The 16,303-nt window shown below is 41.8% G+C and overlaps 1 protein-coding gene across 1 annotated transcript in view; it reads right to left on the reverse strand.

Moving 5' to 3' along the window:
- Positions 1-3,424: 3,424 nt before the first annotated feature.
- Positions 3,425-16,303, reverse strand: part of LOC132816140 (protein mono-ADP-ribosyltransferase PARP14-like) — a 33,888-nt gene continuing 21,009 nt past the window's right edge. The window contains exons 9-11 of the mRNA XM_060825609.1: positions 15,978-16,132; positions 13,209-13,383; positions 3,425-3,880 (exon numbers count right to left, since the gene is read on the reverse strand). Coding sequence (XP_060681592.1) covers positions 3,588-3,880; positions 13,209-13,383; positions 15,978-16,132 — 623 coding nt within the window. The 3' untranslated portion in view covers positions 3,425-3,587. The remainder of the gene's footprint in view (positions 3,881-13,208; positions 13,384-15,977; positions 16,133-16,303) is intronic.

Raw genomic sequence — 16,303 nt, forward strand, 5'->3', positions numbered from 1 at the left:
GAGTGGTACATGTATTGAATAAACTACCAGAGAAAGTGGTGGAAGCGAGTATGATTGCAACATTTAAAAGGCATCTGGATGGGTATGTGAATAAGAGGGGTTTGGAAGGATTGGGCTAGGTGCTGGTAAGTGGGATTAGATTGGGTTGGGATATCTGGTCAGCATGGATAAGTTGAACTGAAGGGTCTATTTCCATGCTGTACATCTCTGACTCTGAGGTCTGGCAGCCTTGATGATGGACTTTTGCCCGAAATGTCGATTTTCCTGCTCCTCGGATGCTGTGTGACCTGCTGTGCTTTTCCAGCACCACTCTAATCTAAACTCTGGTTTCCAGCATCTGCAGTCCTCACTTTTGCCTTATTGAACTTGGTGTTGAGTCCAGAGGGCTGAAAGGTCCCCAAGTGGAAAATGAGGTGTTGTTCTCCTTTGAGCAGAAGAGATTGAGAGAGGACATGTATAAAATTGTGAAGGGCATAGGTAGGAAAGACAAGAACACCCCCCCCCCCCCCCCCCCCCATGGAGAAATCAGAGATCAAGGGGCATAGATTAGAGGTGAGGGGCAAAAGGTTTAGAAGAGATAGGAGGAAAAACATTTTCATCCAGAGGATGGTGGACTTATGGAATTCTCTGTCTTCAAGGGTAGTAGAGGCATAAATGTTCATAACACTTAGGAAGTATTTACATACGCACTTACAATATCAGGGCATATAAGACTTTACACCAAATGATGGGAAATGGGATTAAAATAGTTAGACGATTGGCCCATCGAGTCTACACCAGTAAAAACAAAGGGCCTCTTCTTCGTGCTGTACATCTGACTTCCTTCTCCAAACAAGATTATTGATCTTGTTTATCATGGTCCCATGTACTCGTTCACCTTCTCAGTGCTCCTGTCAGCTCACACTTGCAGGTATATGTAGTGAAAGGTACAGAAGACAAGGGGAAGTCTAACAGGACATGCTGAAAGACACCCCATTACAGCAAAACACTGGGATAGTGCCATATTACATGTGCATAGATAAGACTTGAACTAGAAACCAAATATGACTAAGTTTATTTCATTTGAGAAGCAAGAGGCACATGAAGTAATGATTATTTAATACAAGCACAGAAATTTCAAGCTGACTCATTTATAATGATTACAAATGAAGTTAAAAAGAAGCATTACAGGAATGATTATAATAAGCAAATAAAATGAACAAGATTGCCCAGACACCTTCATATTTACTGAAATCAAATAGATGTACAAAAGAGAAAATTAAGTGAGGATGCTCAGGGTTCGTTAAAATTCTGCAGCCATCAATGTAAACTGGTAACTTGCAGTTACTGGCTGTTTCCATTGTCCAATTATTGGGAAATCTATTATTTTCAGCTTTGACAAAATGGTGCAGTTGGAGAGGGAAATAGTCTTGTTACTGTGTGTCCACAATCTGGTCAGCCTTTCCCGATATAATATCACTATCTATTGATGTTTTCTTCATTTATGGATTCTGATTTTCACTGACTGGGCTAGTATTTATTGCCCATCCCAAATTTTCCTTGAGAAAGTAATGATGAGTTTCCTTCTTGAAGTACTGCAGTCTATTAAGTGTAGGTAGACCCACAATGCCTTTTGGGAGGGCACTGAAGGCTTTTGGTTCAGCAACATTGAGGGAACATCATCTGCCCTTATCCTTCTCGGTGGTCATGACTGAGAGTTTGGAATGTGCTGTATAAGTAGCCTTGGTAATTTTTTGCACAGCATCTTGTAGATGGTATGCACTACTGCTAATATGCATCAGTGAAGGGAATGAATATTTAGCGTGAGGTGGCAATTGAGCTAGCTGCTTTGTCCTAGAATGTTATGAAGCTTCTTGAGTAATGTTGGAACTATGCTGGTCTAAGCAAGTGGGAAGTTTTCCATCGCATTCTAATTTGTGCCTTTGGGGAATCAGAAGGTAAGTTATTCACATAAGCATTCTGAGCCCACTCTTATAGCCACACGACTTAGATGGTAAGTCCAATTAATTTTTGATCAATGGAAACTCCCAGATTGTTGATAATAACAAGAAAAAAACTCTTCCTTGATGTTATCTTTGAAAAGCAAATGAATGGAGATGCAAGGATTTCCTCTCCCATTCAATACATTATGTCATACGCAGTGGAATCTGGCAAATCTAATGATTGCATTAGATTACGCACATTGAGTATCCTTGTAGAGAACTCAAAGGAGATTTTTAAATTTTCTTAGTTATACTTACACAGCTAATTGAAAAATTTGTTTTGAAATTTTTATGCTGTAAATGTACTTTTGTAAAACTTTATTATATGCAACTTTAGATATTCCATAACCAATAAAATATCTTTTTTTATATATGTTTTACTATGTGCATTTTGACATGCAGCAACAGTTAAGAACAATGGTTACGTGACTTTAATGGCTACAGCTGGGAACTGTTTTATCATTTGCTGGTGACAGGGAGCTGCTGTTAATTTGAGAAGACGTGGGCATGAGACCTGTCTAAATTGTTCTGTCCATGGAAGTAGATTGCTGTTATTTTGTTCTGTGAGGGAATATAGCTGAGTTTCCAGCGCTTGATAATTGACGCAAACTTGTATCAAATATTCAGGCACAGAACAGATCACCATTCTAAAAGCAGGAAAATCAGTTTACACACAAGTGCTTTAACTGTCAAGTCTTTTATGCCTTTTATTCCATTTACCTCACTGGTGGTATGGCACTTACGGCCACTAACCATATCACAGAAAAGGCTTGTTTCTCTCAGTTCTGTAATAGATTTATGCCTTTTGTAGCTCATCAATCAGATTCACAAGCTCCCAGAATTTAGAGTATCTTCTCACCAAAGTTCCTGGAGCAAATTAATTTGATATGTAACTATTGATAATTCCCTGAAGAAACCTACTATCGTCTGCACTTAAACTAATAATGAATGCTGAAATTAATGAATAGCTTGAACTTTGAGAGTTGGTCAGGCTTCAAATAGAAAATAACTTCAGCAATTTTTGTCTGTAACTAATTGTTTTGAACTTAAGTGATTTGAAAGACCAGAACTTCTGTGTATTTTTTGGCAGTGACGATGAGTTGATTTGAGATGAAGACAAAGACAACCACCATCACTAATTCAGCAGCTGTTTACTCACTCACCAATATATTAGTGCTAATTTTGTAATTTTTTTCTCTGTTGAACTGAAAGATCAAATGATTTAATCACATCAAAAATCTTCAATGTTGAGACATCCTGATCCTTAGCAAGCACACTACAAGCATTGTTTGGCTTATAGACTAGCATTTCTTCTCCAAAATAATAATCAAATAATGAGCTTCAATTAATTATTGAAGCAATCTGATCAGTCACTGCACAATGCAGACAGATAACAAAGCAGCAAACTGTATTGAAATTCCAATAAATGCAAAGTTGGGCTTGAGATTTTTCTAATCCTATTTCAAGAAAATGCATTCTTTAAGTTCGGAATAAATGTTATCCATGTTCTTTAAAAGTTTTAATAGTACAATAATTGCAAACTGCAGCGCCTATCAGTAGATGACCTACATTACTTCAGTTTCTGCTCACTATTAGGAATTCTGTTTAATTATGAAAGGTAATAAGGTATTCTGGATATGCTTGATTATCTTGAAATACCACAAAAACCTCAGGAGATTCCATATTATCTGTTACGCTGTTGTATCGCTCTCTGCTGTTTCCTTGTGGATCTTTGAGTGGGGGTTCCTTCATGTCTTTGCTTCCTTTGCAATAATCTCCAGTTAAAACTCTTGCTCTGTATATAAATTTGCTTCCTGTTGCATCAGGTTTTGAATATGTGTCGTGTGCAGAATATTTTGCATGTTGAGCAAAATATGTCCCTTCTCCATAAAAAACAGCTACAAAAATTTGCCAGAAATTAGTTATGATATTACAACATGTTAGTTACACAATGACCTCTATCTGAAATATGCTAATGCATTTATAATACTTTTTTGTTATTCAATTATTCAACATATAAACCCTTTTGAATTGCACATTATGTTTTCCAGAGATTTTCCACCAAATACTCAATTTAGGTCAATTATTGAATGGTTTTCTCCATTTATCAAATGAAGAAAACACTCCCCATACTGCAGAAATAGAGTTTTAAATAGAAAAGCCTAGTGGGATCCAAGGAAATATGGCCAACTGAATCCACAATTGGTGGCAGGAAGCAGAGGGTGATAGCTGAGGGCTGATTTTCTATTTGGAAGTTTGTCCAGTGAGATCCCACAGGAGTTAGTGTTGGGAGCTTCCTGTTTGTGGTTTACACAGAGGTTTAGACTGATTGAGTTTTCAGGTGACACAAAATTCTAGTGGACTGGTCAATAGCGAGAGGCATAGTCTTCAAATACAAGAGGATATAAATGGGCTGATCAATGTCCAATGGGATTTAATTGGGCAGGACAGACCAGTGAAGGGAATATATGATGATAAGCAGAAGCCTGAGAATCAGGCAGGATCATATCTAGAGATCTTTGCTATGCATGTACTTGTACAGTGATCCCTTGCCAGGACTGGTGGATAAAGTGTTTAAGAAGGTATATGGTATACTTGCCTTTATTAGTTGAGAGCAGGACATTATAATGGACTGTGTAAAGCATTGGTCAGGGCATAGCTAGAGTATTGCTGCTGTTTTTGAATCCACATTATGGAGGGGTATGTTTGCACTGGAAAGGGTGTGGAGGAGATTTACCACGATGTTGCCTGGGCTGAAACGTTTGTTATAAAAAGTTTGCTCTAAGGAAAATAACTGCAATCTGTCCACAGGAGATTAGGAAGCAACATGGTTGAGATCTAATAAATTGAGGGGTATAGGGAGGGGCAGAAAGTTTAGAGAACAATTAAGGAAAGGCTCTTTCACCCGGAAGGTGGTTGGAATCTGGAACTCACTGTGTGTAAGGATGGTAGAGGCAGAAACTCCAATAACAGTCTTTAATTGAGTAATTGCACAAACATGGCACACAGGCTATAGTCAAGTGCAGGAAAATGAGACTGGAATAGTTAGGTGAAAGTTTTTGCCTGGTCCAGATGTAATGGACCTTTTTCCTGTGTGTAGATCTCTATTACTTTATTATGAATAGCCAAGATATTGTTAAATTTACACTTAACACATATTTATTTCATTGCAAGAGACCTGGCAGGTCAGGCAGATGAACTTAGGGATGGTTAGGAACATTGACAGAGATATTGTAGCTATTAAAGAAACGTGGCTCAGAGTTTGCAGAGAGGAGGGGGAGTGGCATTTTTGGTAACCGATAACATTACAGTTGTAATTAGAGAGAATAGTCCTGTAAGAACATCCAGTGAAGTTAGATGGGTGGAACTGAGACATAAGAAAGGGATGATCACTTTGATGGGATTAAACTAAAGGCCTCCCAATAGATAATGGGAAATTGAGAAGCAAATATGTATGGAGATCTCGGCTGTAGGATTAACAGAGTTGTAATGGTCAGGGAATTTAACTTTCCAAAGGTGGGAGTTTAATTTAGATAAATGTGAGTTGTTACATTTTGGTAAAGCAAACCAGGGTAGGACTTATGCAATTAATGGTATGACCTTCGGGAGTGTTACTGAACAAAGAGACCTTGGAGTGCAGGTGCAGAGTTCAGTGGATTCACGGGTAGACGGGATAGTAAAGAAGACACTTGGTACGCTTGGCTCCATTGGTCAGTGCACAGATATAGGAGCTGGGATGTCATATTGCAGTGATAGACGATATTGGTGAGGCCATTTTTATAATACTATTTTCAATCCTGGTCTCAGCTATAGAATGGATGTAGTTAAACTTGAAAGGATGAAGAAAATATTTACAAGGTTATTGCCAGAATTGGATGGTTTGAGCTAAAGGGAGAGACTGAGGCTTTGTTGACTGAAGTCAGAGGCTGAGAGGTGACTTTGTAGAGTTTTCTAACATCATGAGAGGCATGGATAGGATGACTAGCCAAGGTTTTTCTTCCAGGATAGGGGGAGCTCCAAACTACAGGGCATAGGTTTAATGTGAAAGAGGGTTAAGATTGAAAAGGGACCTGAGGGGAAACTTTTTCACCCAGGGTTGGTGCATGTATGGAACAAACTGCCAGAGGAGGTGGTGGAGACAGGTACAGTTATGACATTTAAAAGGCAACGGGATGGTACATGAATAGAAAGGTTTAGAGGGATATCAGTTGCTTTTAAGAGTGGAGGTCTGTGACGAGTGGTGAGCCACAAAGATCGGTGCTGGGTCCACTGCTTTTTGTCATTTATATAAATGATCTGGATGTGAACATAGGAGGTATAGTTAGTAAGTTTGCAGATGACACCAGAATTGGAGGTGTAGTGGACAGTGAAGAAGGTTACCACAGAGTACAATGGGATCTTGATCAGATAGGCCAATGGACTCAGGAGTGATAGATGGAGTTTAATTTAGATAAATGCGGAAAAGCAAATCTCAGCAGGACTTATACACTAAATGGTAAGTTCCTGGGGAGTGCTGCTGAACAGGGACCTTGGAGTACAGGTTCATAGCTCCTTGATAGTCAAGTTGCCATAGATAGGATAGTGAAGGAGTTGTTTGATATGCTTTCCTTCATTGGTCAGAACATTGAGTAGGTAGACAAGATTGTCTCCCAGTTCCTCAAATGTTGCAACTGTACAGGACATTGGTTAGGCCATTTTTGGAATATTGCGTGCAATTCTGGTTGTCTTCTTATCGGAAGGATGTTGTGAAACTTGAAAGGGTTCAGAAAAGATTTACAAGAATGTTGCCAGGGTTGGAGTATTTGAGCTATAGGGAGAGGGTGAATAGGCTGGGACTGTTTTCCCTGGAGTGTCGGAGGCTGAGGGGTGACCTTATAGAGATTTATAAAATCATGATGGGCATGGGTAAGGATAAATAGACAAGGTCTTTTCCCTGGGTGGGAGAGTCTAGAACTAGAGGGCATAGGTTTAGGGTGAGAGGGGAAAGATATAAAAGGGACTCAAGAGCCAACTTTTTCACACAGGGTGATGAGTGGTATGGAATGAGCTGCCAGAGGAAGTTGTGGAGGCTGGTACAATTTCAGCATTTAAAAGACATCTGGATGGGTATATGAATCGGAAAGGTTTAGAGGGATATGGGCCAAGTGCTGGTAAATGTGACTAGATTGGGTTGGGATATCTGGTCGGCATGGATATGATGGACCGAAAGGTCTGCTTCCGTGCTGTACATCTCTATGACTCTATGACCAAATACTGGCAAATGGGACTACCTCAATCGATGATAACTGGTCGGGCTGGGTGAGTTGGACCAAAGAGGAGTTTGGCACAGAAACAGACCCTATGATTTGCATTTGTATTATGGTTGTTGGTTCATACTAATGCAGCACCTGTAAATGTACTGTAACCAGTACTGTAAATGCAGGCTGAATCAGCCCAGCCTAACGCCAGAGGAGAACAGAGTTGAGAGGGAGCCATTATAGAACCTCAGTGAATTTAGAATAGTTGGAAATCTTTGAACCAACATGAAACTTGCAGCGTAAAGGCATATTACAATATACTGATGCTATTAAGATGTCCAATTTGACACATATATTCTTGCTCTGTGTAACAGAGCTAGTGCCATTGCAAAAGTGGTTTACTTTTATATTGCCCCCTTGACCATGACCCCACCTCCCACCACCAAACTATCATCTCCCAGACCATCCATAACCTCATCACCTCAGGGGATCTCCCATCCACCGCCTCCAACCTCATAGTCCCACAACCCCGCACCGCCCGTTTCTACCTCCTGCCCAAAATCCACAAACCTGACTGCCCCGGCCGACCCATTGTCTCAGCCTGCTCCTGCCCCACCGAACTCATCTCCGCGTACCTCGACACGGTTCTGTCCCCCTTAGTCCAAGAACTCCCCAGCTACGTTCGGGACACCACCCACGCCCTCCACCTCTTCCATGATTTTCGCTTCCCCGGTCCCCAACGCCTTATCTTCACGATGGACATCCAGTCCCTGTACACCTCCATCCCCCATCACAAAGGACTCAAAGCCCTCCGCTTCTTCCTTTCCCGCCGCACCAACTGGTACCCTTCCACTGACACCCTCCTTCGACTGACTGAACTGGTCCTCACCCTGAACAACTTCTCTTTCCAATCCTCCCACTTCCTCCAAACTAAAGGAGTTGCCATGGGCACCCGCATGGGCCCCAGCTATGCCTGTCTCTTCGTAGGATATGTGGAACAGTCCATCTTCTGCAACTACACTGGCACCACCCCCCTTTTCCTCCGCTACATCGATGACTGTATTGGCGCTGCCTCGTGCTCCCACGAGGAGGTTGAACAGTTCATCAACTTTACCAACACCTTCCATCCCGACCTCAAATTCACCTGGACCATCTCAGACTCCTCCCTCCCCTTCCTAGACCTTTCCATTTCTATCTCGGGCGACCGAATCAACACATCTACTATAAACCGACTGACTCCCACAGCTACCTGGACTACACCTCCTCCCACCCTGTCCCCTGTAAAAACGCCATCCCATATTCCCAATTCCTTCGTCTCCGCCGCATCTGCTCCCAGGAGGACCAGTTCCAACACCGTACAGCCCAGATGGCCTCCTTCTTCAAAGACCGCAGATTCCCCTCAGACGTGATCGACGATGCCTTCCACCGCATCTCCTCCACTTCCCGCTCTCTGCCCTTGAGCCCCGCCCCTCCAACCGCCACCAGGACAGAACCCCACTGGTTCCCACCAACCTCCGTATACAGCGTATCATCCGCCGTCATTTCCGCCACCTCCAAACGGACCCCACCACCAGGGATATATTTCCCTCCCCTCCCCTATCATCATTCCGCAAAGACCACTCCCTTCGTGACTCCCTCGCCAGGTCCACGCCCCCCACCAACCCAACCTCCACTTCCGGCACCTTCCCCTGCAACCGCAGGAAATGCAAAACTTGCGCCCACACCTCCTCCCTTACCTCTCTCCAAGGCTCCAAGGGATCCTTCCATATCCGCCACAAATTCACCTGCACCTCCACACACATCATCTATTGCATCCGCTGCACCCAATGTGGCCTCCTCTATATTGGGGAGACGGGCCGCCTACTTGCGGAACGCTTCAGGGAACACCTCTGGGATGCCCGGACAACCAACCCAACCACCCCGTGGCTCAACACTTTAACTCTCCCTCCCACTCCACCAAGGACATGCAGGTCCTTGGACTCCTCCATCGCCAGAACATAACAACATGACGGTTGGAGGAAGAGCACCTCATCTTCCACCTAGGAACCCTCCAACCACAAGGGATGAACTCAGATTTCTCCAGTTTCCTCATTTCCCCTCCTCCCACCTTGTCTCAGTCGATTCTCTCAAACTCAGCACCGCCCTCCTAACCTGCAATTTTCTTCCTGACCTCTCCGCCCCCACCCTACTCCGGCCTATCACCCTCACCTTGACCTCCTTTCACCTATCACATCTCCATCGCCCCTCCTCCAAGTCCCTCCTCCCTACCTTTTATCTTAGCCTGCTGGACACACTTTCCTCATTCCTGATGAAGGGCTTGTGCCCGAAACGTCGAATTTCCTGTGCCTTGGATGCTGCCTGACCTGCTGCGCTTTAACCAGCAACACATTTTCAGCTCTGATCTCCAGCATCTGCAGACCTCACTTTTTACTTTTATATTGTCAAGCCTAATATTCAAAGCTTATTGAGTGCAAGATAACATGATCAAACATCCTTTTATAAAATGAACTCCCGTTCCGTAATAAACAACCTGTTTGAGGTAACTGGGGAAGATTATCTCTGAAGCGGGGCCTACATCTGTAGAGGCTGACATGCTATTTGAAAAGGGCGAATGTTAAAATGTTGCATTTTCTTAGATTAGCATTATGCTGTCATCTCCTATCATACTCATTTCTAAAGTCAGGAGTGTGTTTGTCTTCATTTGGCTGGCTTATCCCACAGGAGAAAGTGAGGACTGCAGATGCTGGAGATCAAAGCTGAAAAATGTGTTGCTGGAAAAGCGCAGCAGGTCAGGCAGCATCCAAAGAGCAGGAGAATCGACGTTTCGGGCATGAGCCCTTCTTCAGGCTTATCCCACAGCCATAATTGGGATATCTGCTTTCATTTGCAAAGTAAATCGTCCCTCCCAGAGCTGGCTGATTCCAACATTCCTCTCAGGAGGTGGCCACTGCTGGGGTCTGCAGCCAGTCCTGAATCCAGGCTCTCACTCCAGCTAGCTGGTATTCACAGAATCATACAGAATGGAAGGGGCTCTTTGGCCCATCCGTACCATCAAAGATACACCAGCAACACCTGTCCCACTTTCGGCCCATAGCCTTGAATCTTATGATATTTCAAGCTCATCTAAATGTTTCTTAAAGGTTGTGAAGTGTCCTGCCTCAATTATCTCCCAAGACAATGCATTCCAGAACACCATCATCCTATGGGTGAAAGGTTTTTCCCTCAAATCCCCTCAAAATCTCTGCCTTTCATTTTAAGATTATGCTGCTTTGTTAATGACCCTTAAACTAAAGGGAGCAGCTACTTTCTATTCACCCTGTCCATTCCCCTCATAATCTTATACACCTCAATCAGGTCCCTGCATAACCTCTGCTCCAAAAATTAAAAACTCCAATTTATCCAGCTTTTCTTCACAGCTGAAATGTTCCATCCCAGGCAACATCCTGGTGAATCTTCTTGACATCTCCTCCAGTGTGTAACCACATCTACTCTACAGTGTGGTGAATAGAACTCGAAGCAGAAGTCCAATTGTGGCCTAAGCAACGTTTTGTATAGCTCCAACACAGACTCCCTACTCTTGAAATCTATGCCTCAACTGTCAAATGCATTCTTCCTGTATGCCTTCTTGACTAGCATATTAACTTGTGCTGTCATCTTCAGAGATCTGTGGACAAGATCCCAACATGCCTCCATTGCTCTTAGGTTCCCAGTGCCTTGTCCAGGTTCCTTCTTCCAATGTGCATCACCTCATGTTTATCAGGGTTAAATTCCATATACTGTTGATTCGCCATGTACTTGGGTGGCACAATGGCTCAGTGGCTAGCACTGCTGCCTCAGTGCCAGGGACTTGGGTTCGATTCCAGCCTCCGGTGACTGTCTGTGTGGAGTTTACACATTCTCCCCATGTCTGTGTGGGTTTCCTCTGGCTTCCTCCCACAGTCCAAAGATGTACAGGTTAGATGATTGGCCAGGCTAAATTGCCCATAGTGTAGGTTATTAAGGGTAAATATTGGTTAGGGGTCTGGGTGGGTTGCTCTCTGGAGGGTCAGTGTGGACTTATTGGGCCGAAGGGCCTGTTTCCACAGTGTAGGAATTCTAATCCTAATCAATCCATTTATATTCTCCTCTTAACTAACACCTTCTTCCTGACTATCAACCACCAAACCAATCTTTGTGTCATCTGCAAATTTTCTCATCATCTCCCTTCCCATTCTCATCTACATTGTTTATGAATATCACCCAGCACCTATTCCTGTGCATACAAGGCTCCAGTCACAACAACAGCCTTCTACCACCACTCTCTAACTCTTATCATTAAGCCAATTGTGGTTGTCTTGCCAAGTTATCCCAGATCTCATGAGCTGATGAAGGGCTTATGCTCGAAACATCAATCTCCTACCCCTTGGATGCTGCCTGACCTGCTGTGTTTTTCCAGCGCCACACCTTTTGACTCTAATTAAAATGTATTCTCAAGTAGCTATTCCTAGTCTATTTAGGCCAGATCCTGGCTTATAATCAATAAAATTTGCCTTAGTCCAATTCAAAACCCTTTTTGCAGACCATCTTTTCTATAATAATCTTAAAAGATATCGTACTGTGGTCGCATTCACTAAAATGCTCTCCCATTCATCCTGAACATCTGTCCAGCTTTGCTCCCCAGAATTAGGTCCAGCACTACACCATCCCTGGTGGGACCTTCCACATAACTCTTCTGTAAACATTTCAAGTAATTTGCCCCCCTCTAAACCATATCTATTATGATTATCTATAGGGGTAGTTGAAATCCCCTAATATAATTACCCTAATATCTTTAAAGATCTTAATGAAATGATGGCATATCTACTTCTCAATTATTTGCTGACTATATAATACACTCTTTTTATTTCTAAGTTCTACCCACAAAACCTTATCTGAAGATCCTTATAAAATATCATCGCTCCTTACTACAGCGACTGACTGCCTAAGTAATAATGCATCACCACCTCCACTTTAGCACTCTCCCCCGTCCTGCCTAAAGACCCAATACCCCGGAATGTTGAGTTGCCAATCCTGCTGTCCATCAACCATGACTCTGTGATGGCAACAAAATTGCAATTCCACGTGCAAATGCATGCCCTTAGCTCCTGAATCTTGCCTCTAATACCTCTGACATTAAAGTGCTTCCAGTCTGACCTTATTCCCTGATGACACCTAGCTGAACTCTATCTGCCTTGGTTCCTTTTCAAAGTTATGCAGTGTTTCTATTCAACTAGTACACTGACCTTTACCTCTGCTGAACTAGTTTATATTCTTCCCAGCAGAACTAGCAAACCCTCCTGCAAGAAGTCAATCCCATTCTCACTCAGGTTCAGATGCTCATGCTTGTTCAGGTCTCACCTTCCCCAAAATGGTACTAGTGATCCAGGAATCTAAAACCCTCCATTCTGCAACATACTCAATCAGCCCCCAGTTGTAAAACTCAACACAGTCCTGGGTGCTAAAAGATATTATAACAACCTCTTTGGAGGGTCATTGTGGATTTTTTGGGCATGTTTCCATATTGTACGGAATCTAATCTAAAAAAAAATGCTAAAATAGTTGGCTGAGTTCATTTTTGCTTGCTAGAAATGACATGCTTCATTTGTGGAGACCTATTCTCTGCAAAGAAAAGGAATATATTCAAGGCTTGCACTTTTTTCTAAATTATCCAGGAGTTTGCAGAACCCTTAATTGCCATGGTAATGTCTTGGTCAATTTGACCTAAATTATCAAACAACAACAATCTTTACTCCTAGAATATAAATTCTCATCACCATTTTAAATTGGGACTACTTGCATTGGTCCTGCTGAATGCAAGATGACAACACTGTCTCTCTTTTATCTCCGCAGCAAGTATACATGCTAAATATTCTACTTCTGTGCTCCTGGCAGAATCTCACCTGCTAGAATGTGAGCTATTTTCATATTTCTAGAACAAGAATCTCTAATCATTTATGTACAATAAACCTACCATTTAAGCCACAGTAGCTCCTGTTGAAACCATCTGCATTGATCTTAGAACATACGGTTGAGTAAGTTCCATGGTACAAAATGTTTTCATTCTGCTGATGAGGCCGTAGTCTGTTCATTTCATTTCTTTTTGCAATGTACAGTCGCCAGAGAGACAGATTCTGGATCCTTGTGATCTACAGTCAGTCAAACATATTGATTATATTAGGATCTCGGTCAGTAACACAGAAATAATTTGACCACTAGCAAACAGTCAATGGACTGTTTGGCTTAAGTGCAAGTTATTTAAAGAACTAGACACTGAAGTGATTGCATTATTTAGTCACCAACTCTGGAATGGTGAACATAGATTTGCTCAAAGCATTCACACCTATTTCCCTGACAGTGGTTAACATAACTGCACACCAAGTATTGGCGAGTTATTGAGTATGCAGTAGGGACTGGTTAGGATGGACCCTGGAAAGATACTTTTTATAGGGGAGACAAGGGCTCAGATTTAAAATAAGAGTTCTTCCTCTTATGACAGAGGTGAGGAGAAATAGAGGGTGATGAGATGAGGGCATTGCTGGCTGGTCCAATATTTATCGCATGCCCCAACTATTTGAGAAGGTGGTGGTGAGTTGCCATCTTGAACTGCTGCAGTAGATGCCCACAATGCCATTAGAGAATCTGAGAATTGTGATTCCAGAAGGTCTCAGAAATGGTAAGTAATTCCATCTGTGACATGTGCAGCAATATCAGTGAAGCACTGTAGATGCATTGGGCATTGTTATGGGGCAAATTTGGGAAGATCAAGTGAGAAAATCTACTAGCTTTTGGAGAGAAATCCTCCCATGATATCCACTAAATTGACACTTGGCTGATTGCTGGTAAAATTCAATCCTGTGTAGCTATACAATTAATTTTTGGTCATTAATAAATCTTTGAATGTTGACAGTGAAGGATTCTTTATGGTAATATAAGTGAATGTCAAGGGCAGATAACCAGATTACATCATTGCAGTTGGTCATTGCCAGGCTTTTGTGTGTCACGATTATTACTAGCTACTTAACCGAAGCCTGGATGTTGTGTAGTTCTTGCTGCAAAAGGTCAGAGACTGCTTCAGTATCTGAGAAGTTATGAATGGTGCTCATCATTGTGAAATCATGAGTCAACATCCCCACTTCTGATCTTATTTGGTTATGGCTGATGCCGCTAGGCTGAAGATGGTTGGGCTTGGGACACTGCCTTGAGGAACTCCTGCAGAGACATCCTGGAACTTAACCAACCACAACCATCTTCCTTTATGCTAGGTATGACTCCAACCAGTGGAGAGTTTTGTCTGTGATTCCAGTTTTGCCAGAGCTTCTTGATGTTAAGGACAGTCAATTTCACCTCACTTTTGGAGTTATCTATGAAATTCTCTTTCACAGAAACCAATGGAAACTGGGTAACTCCGTTCAAGGCTTAATTTGATAGATTTTTGATAAACAAAGATATCTGGGGCTTGTGGTGGAGGGAGAGTTGAGTGTTCGTGAGTGCATACTTAGGAAAGAGGCGTTCACTTCACAGCAAGATCAGCTCTAATCTTATTAAGTTGTACAGCAGGGTTTGGCTATATGACCTATGTTCTTAACATACTTTTCAGATACACAGTAATTATTAAATATTTTGCATCTTCCAGTAGAAATCAAGAAATCTTGCCAATTTTCACTCTCCCAAGTCAATGGATACTGAAACCAATTGTGAAGGTTAGCTTAGATAGGTTGTCATAACTTTGATAATCTGATTCAAACATGTCATACATCATACCTTCATATATTAAAATAGTCTTAAAAAGAAGGAAACATGGACCTAAAATGTCAGTGGCAATCATCTGACCACAGGCTGAGGCAAGTTTTGGAAATCAATACAAAGTAAGCAAGATAATCTGAACTGAAATTACCATTTTATCTGAAGATTTTTAAACCTGTCACCTGAGTCTAGCATCAGGAAACCTGCCTCTTGTCTTGCATAGGAAATTGCATATATTGGACTCAAAAAGGTTGCTTGGAATATTTGCCATCAAAAGATTATGGAACCAAATAGAGGAATAACCAAATGAATCTTATTACAGTCGCTGCATACAGAATGAAAATGGATTGGTAACCAATAGGAATTGACAACTCTCTTTTGGTGTTTCCTTTTCATCGTCTTGAGGGCCAATGCCAATGATAAAACAATTTGTCATGTACTCAAGGATTCTCTAAATTTTCCAACCACTGAGTAGTCATGAATCAAGAATCAATTAAACAATTATAATCTCTAATTGGTTCATGTAGCAAAGTGGCAGCGTTCATACCTCTGGGACAGGAGATTCAAGTCCCACCTACTCTCTGAACAGGTTGATTAGAAAGTATCTACACTCTTAACATCTCAATGACTTATGAAATTATAAGCTACATATTATCTTCCCCTGCTGTACTAGACAATCTCCTCTTTCCTAAACATATTTATGTCTGTTTGCAAGTATCTGACATTATTTTTTATAATTTTTCTCAGGATATATAGGTTAATAATTTTATCTCTACCTTTACTTAATAAAACTCAATAATTGGCTCCTTGATTGTGGCTGGTCTTGCGTTTTAATTGCACGCTAATAAGAATTTAAAAACTGCAGCTCATTGAGGTGGTTAGAAGAAGATAGTTGATTCACCCAGCCATACCTGGCCATTTCAAGGCTAAATGAAATATTTTGTAACTGTTCTGATTTCTGCTAACACTTTATTTAGAAATGAATATCAATGCTTACTGCATCAATTTTAAATGTTTGGCTAGATGCTACGTCCCCCAAAGAGTCCCGAAAGTCACGAGCTATTTCTTGGTATTCTGAGGAATCCGGTTTCACAGGTAGTTCAAAGGATGTGCTATCATTTCCTCTGATCTCCCAGGTGTCTGGAAGTTCATCTGAAATGAAAGTAAAATTTGGTAGAAGTATTCTATTTGAGCAGATTATCTTAAGCAATAAAAAGAGAGACAAATTAAGGAGGTAGCTTGATTAAGATTAAACCTGTCAATTCAACATCTTTCAAGTCAACCAGTTAGTTACTACAGGGTGACACTGTATCTGTGGAATGG

This window comes from Hemiscyllium ocellatum, chromosome 5, assembly GCF_020745735.1.
Source record: "Hemiscyllium ocellatum isolate sHemOce1 chromosome 5, sHemOce1.pat.X.cur, whole genome shotgun sequence".
NCBI classification, from domain to species: Eukaryota; Metazoa; Chordata; class Chondrichthyes; order Orectolobiformes; family Hemiscylliidae; genus Hemiscyllium; species Hemiscyllium ocellatum.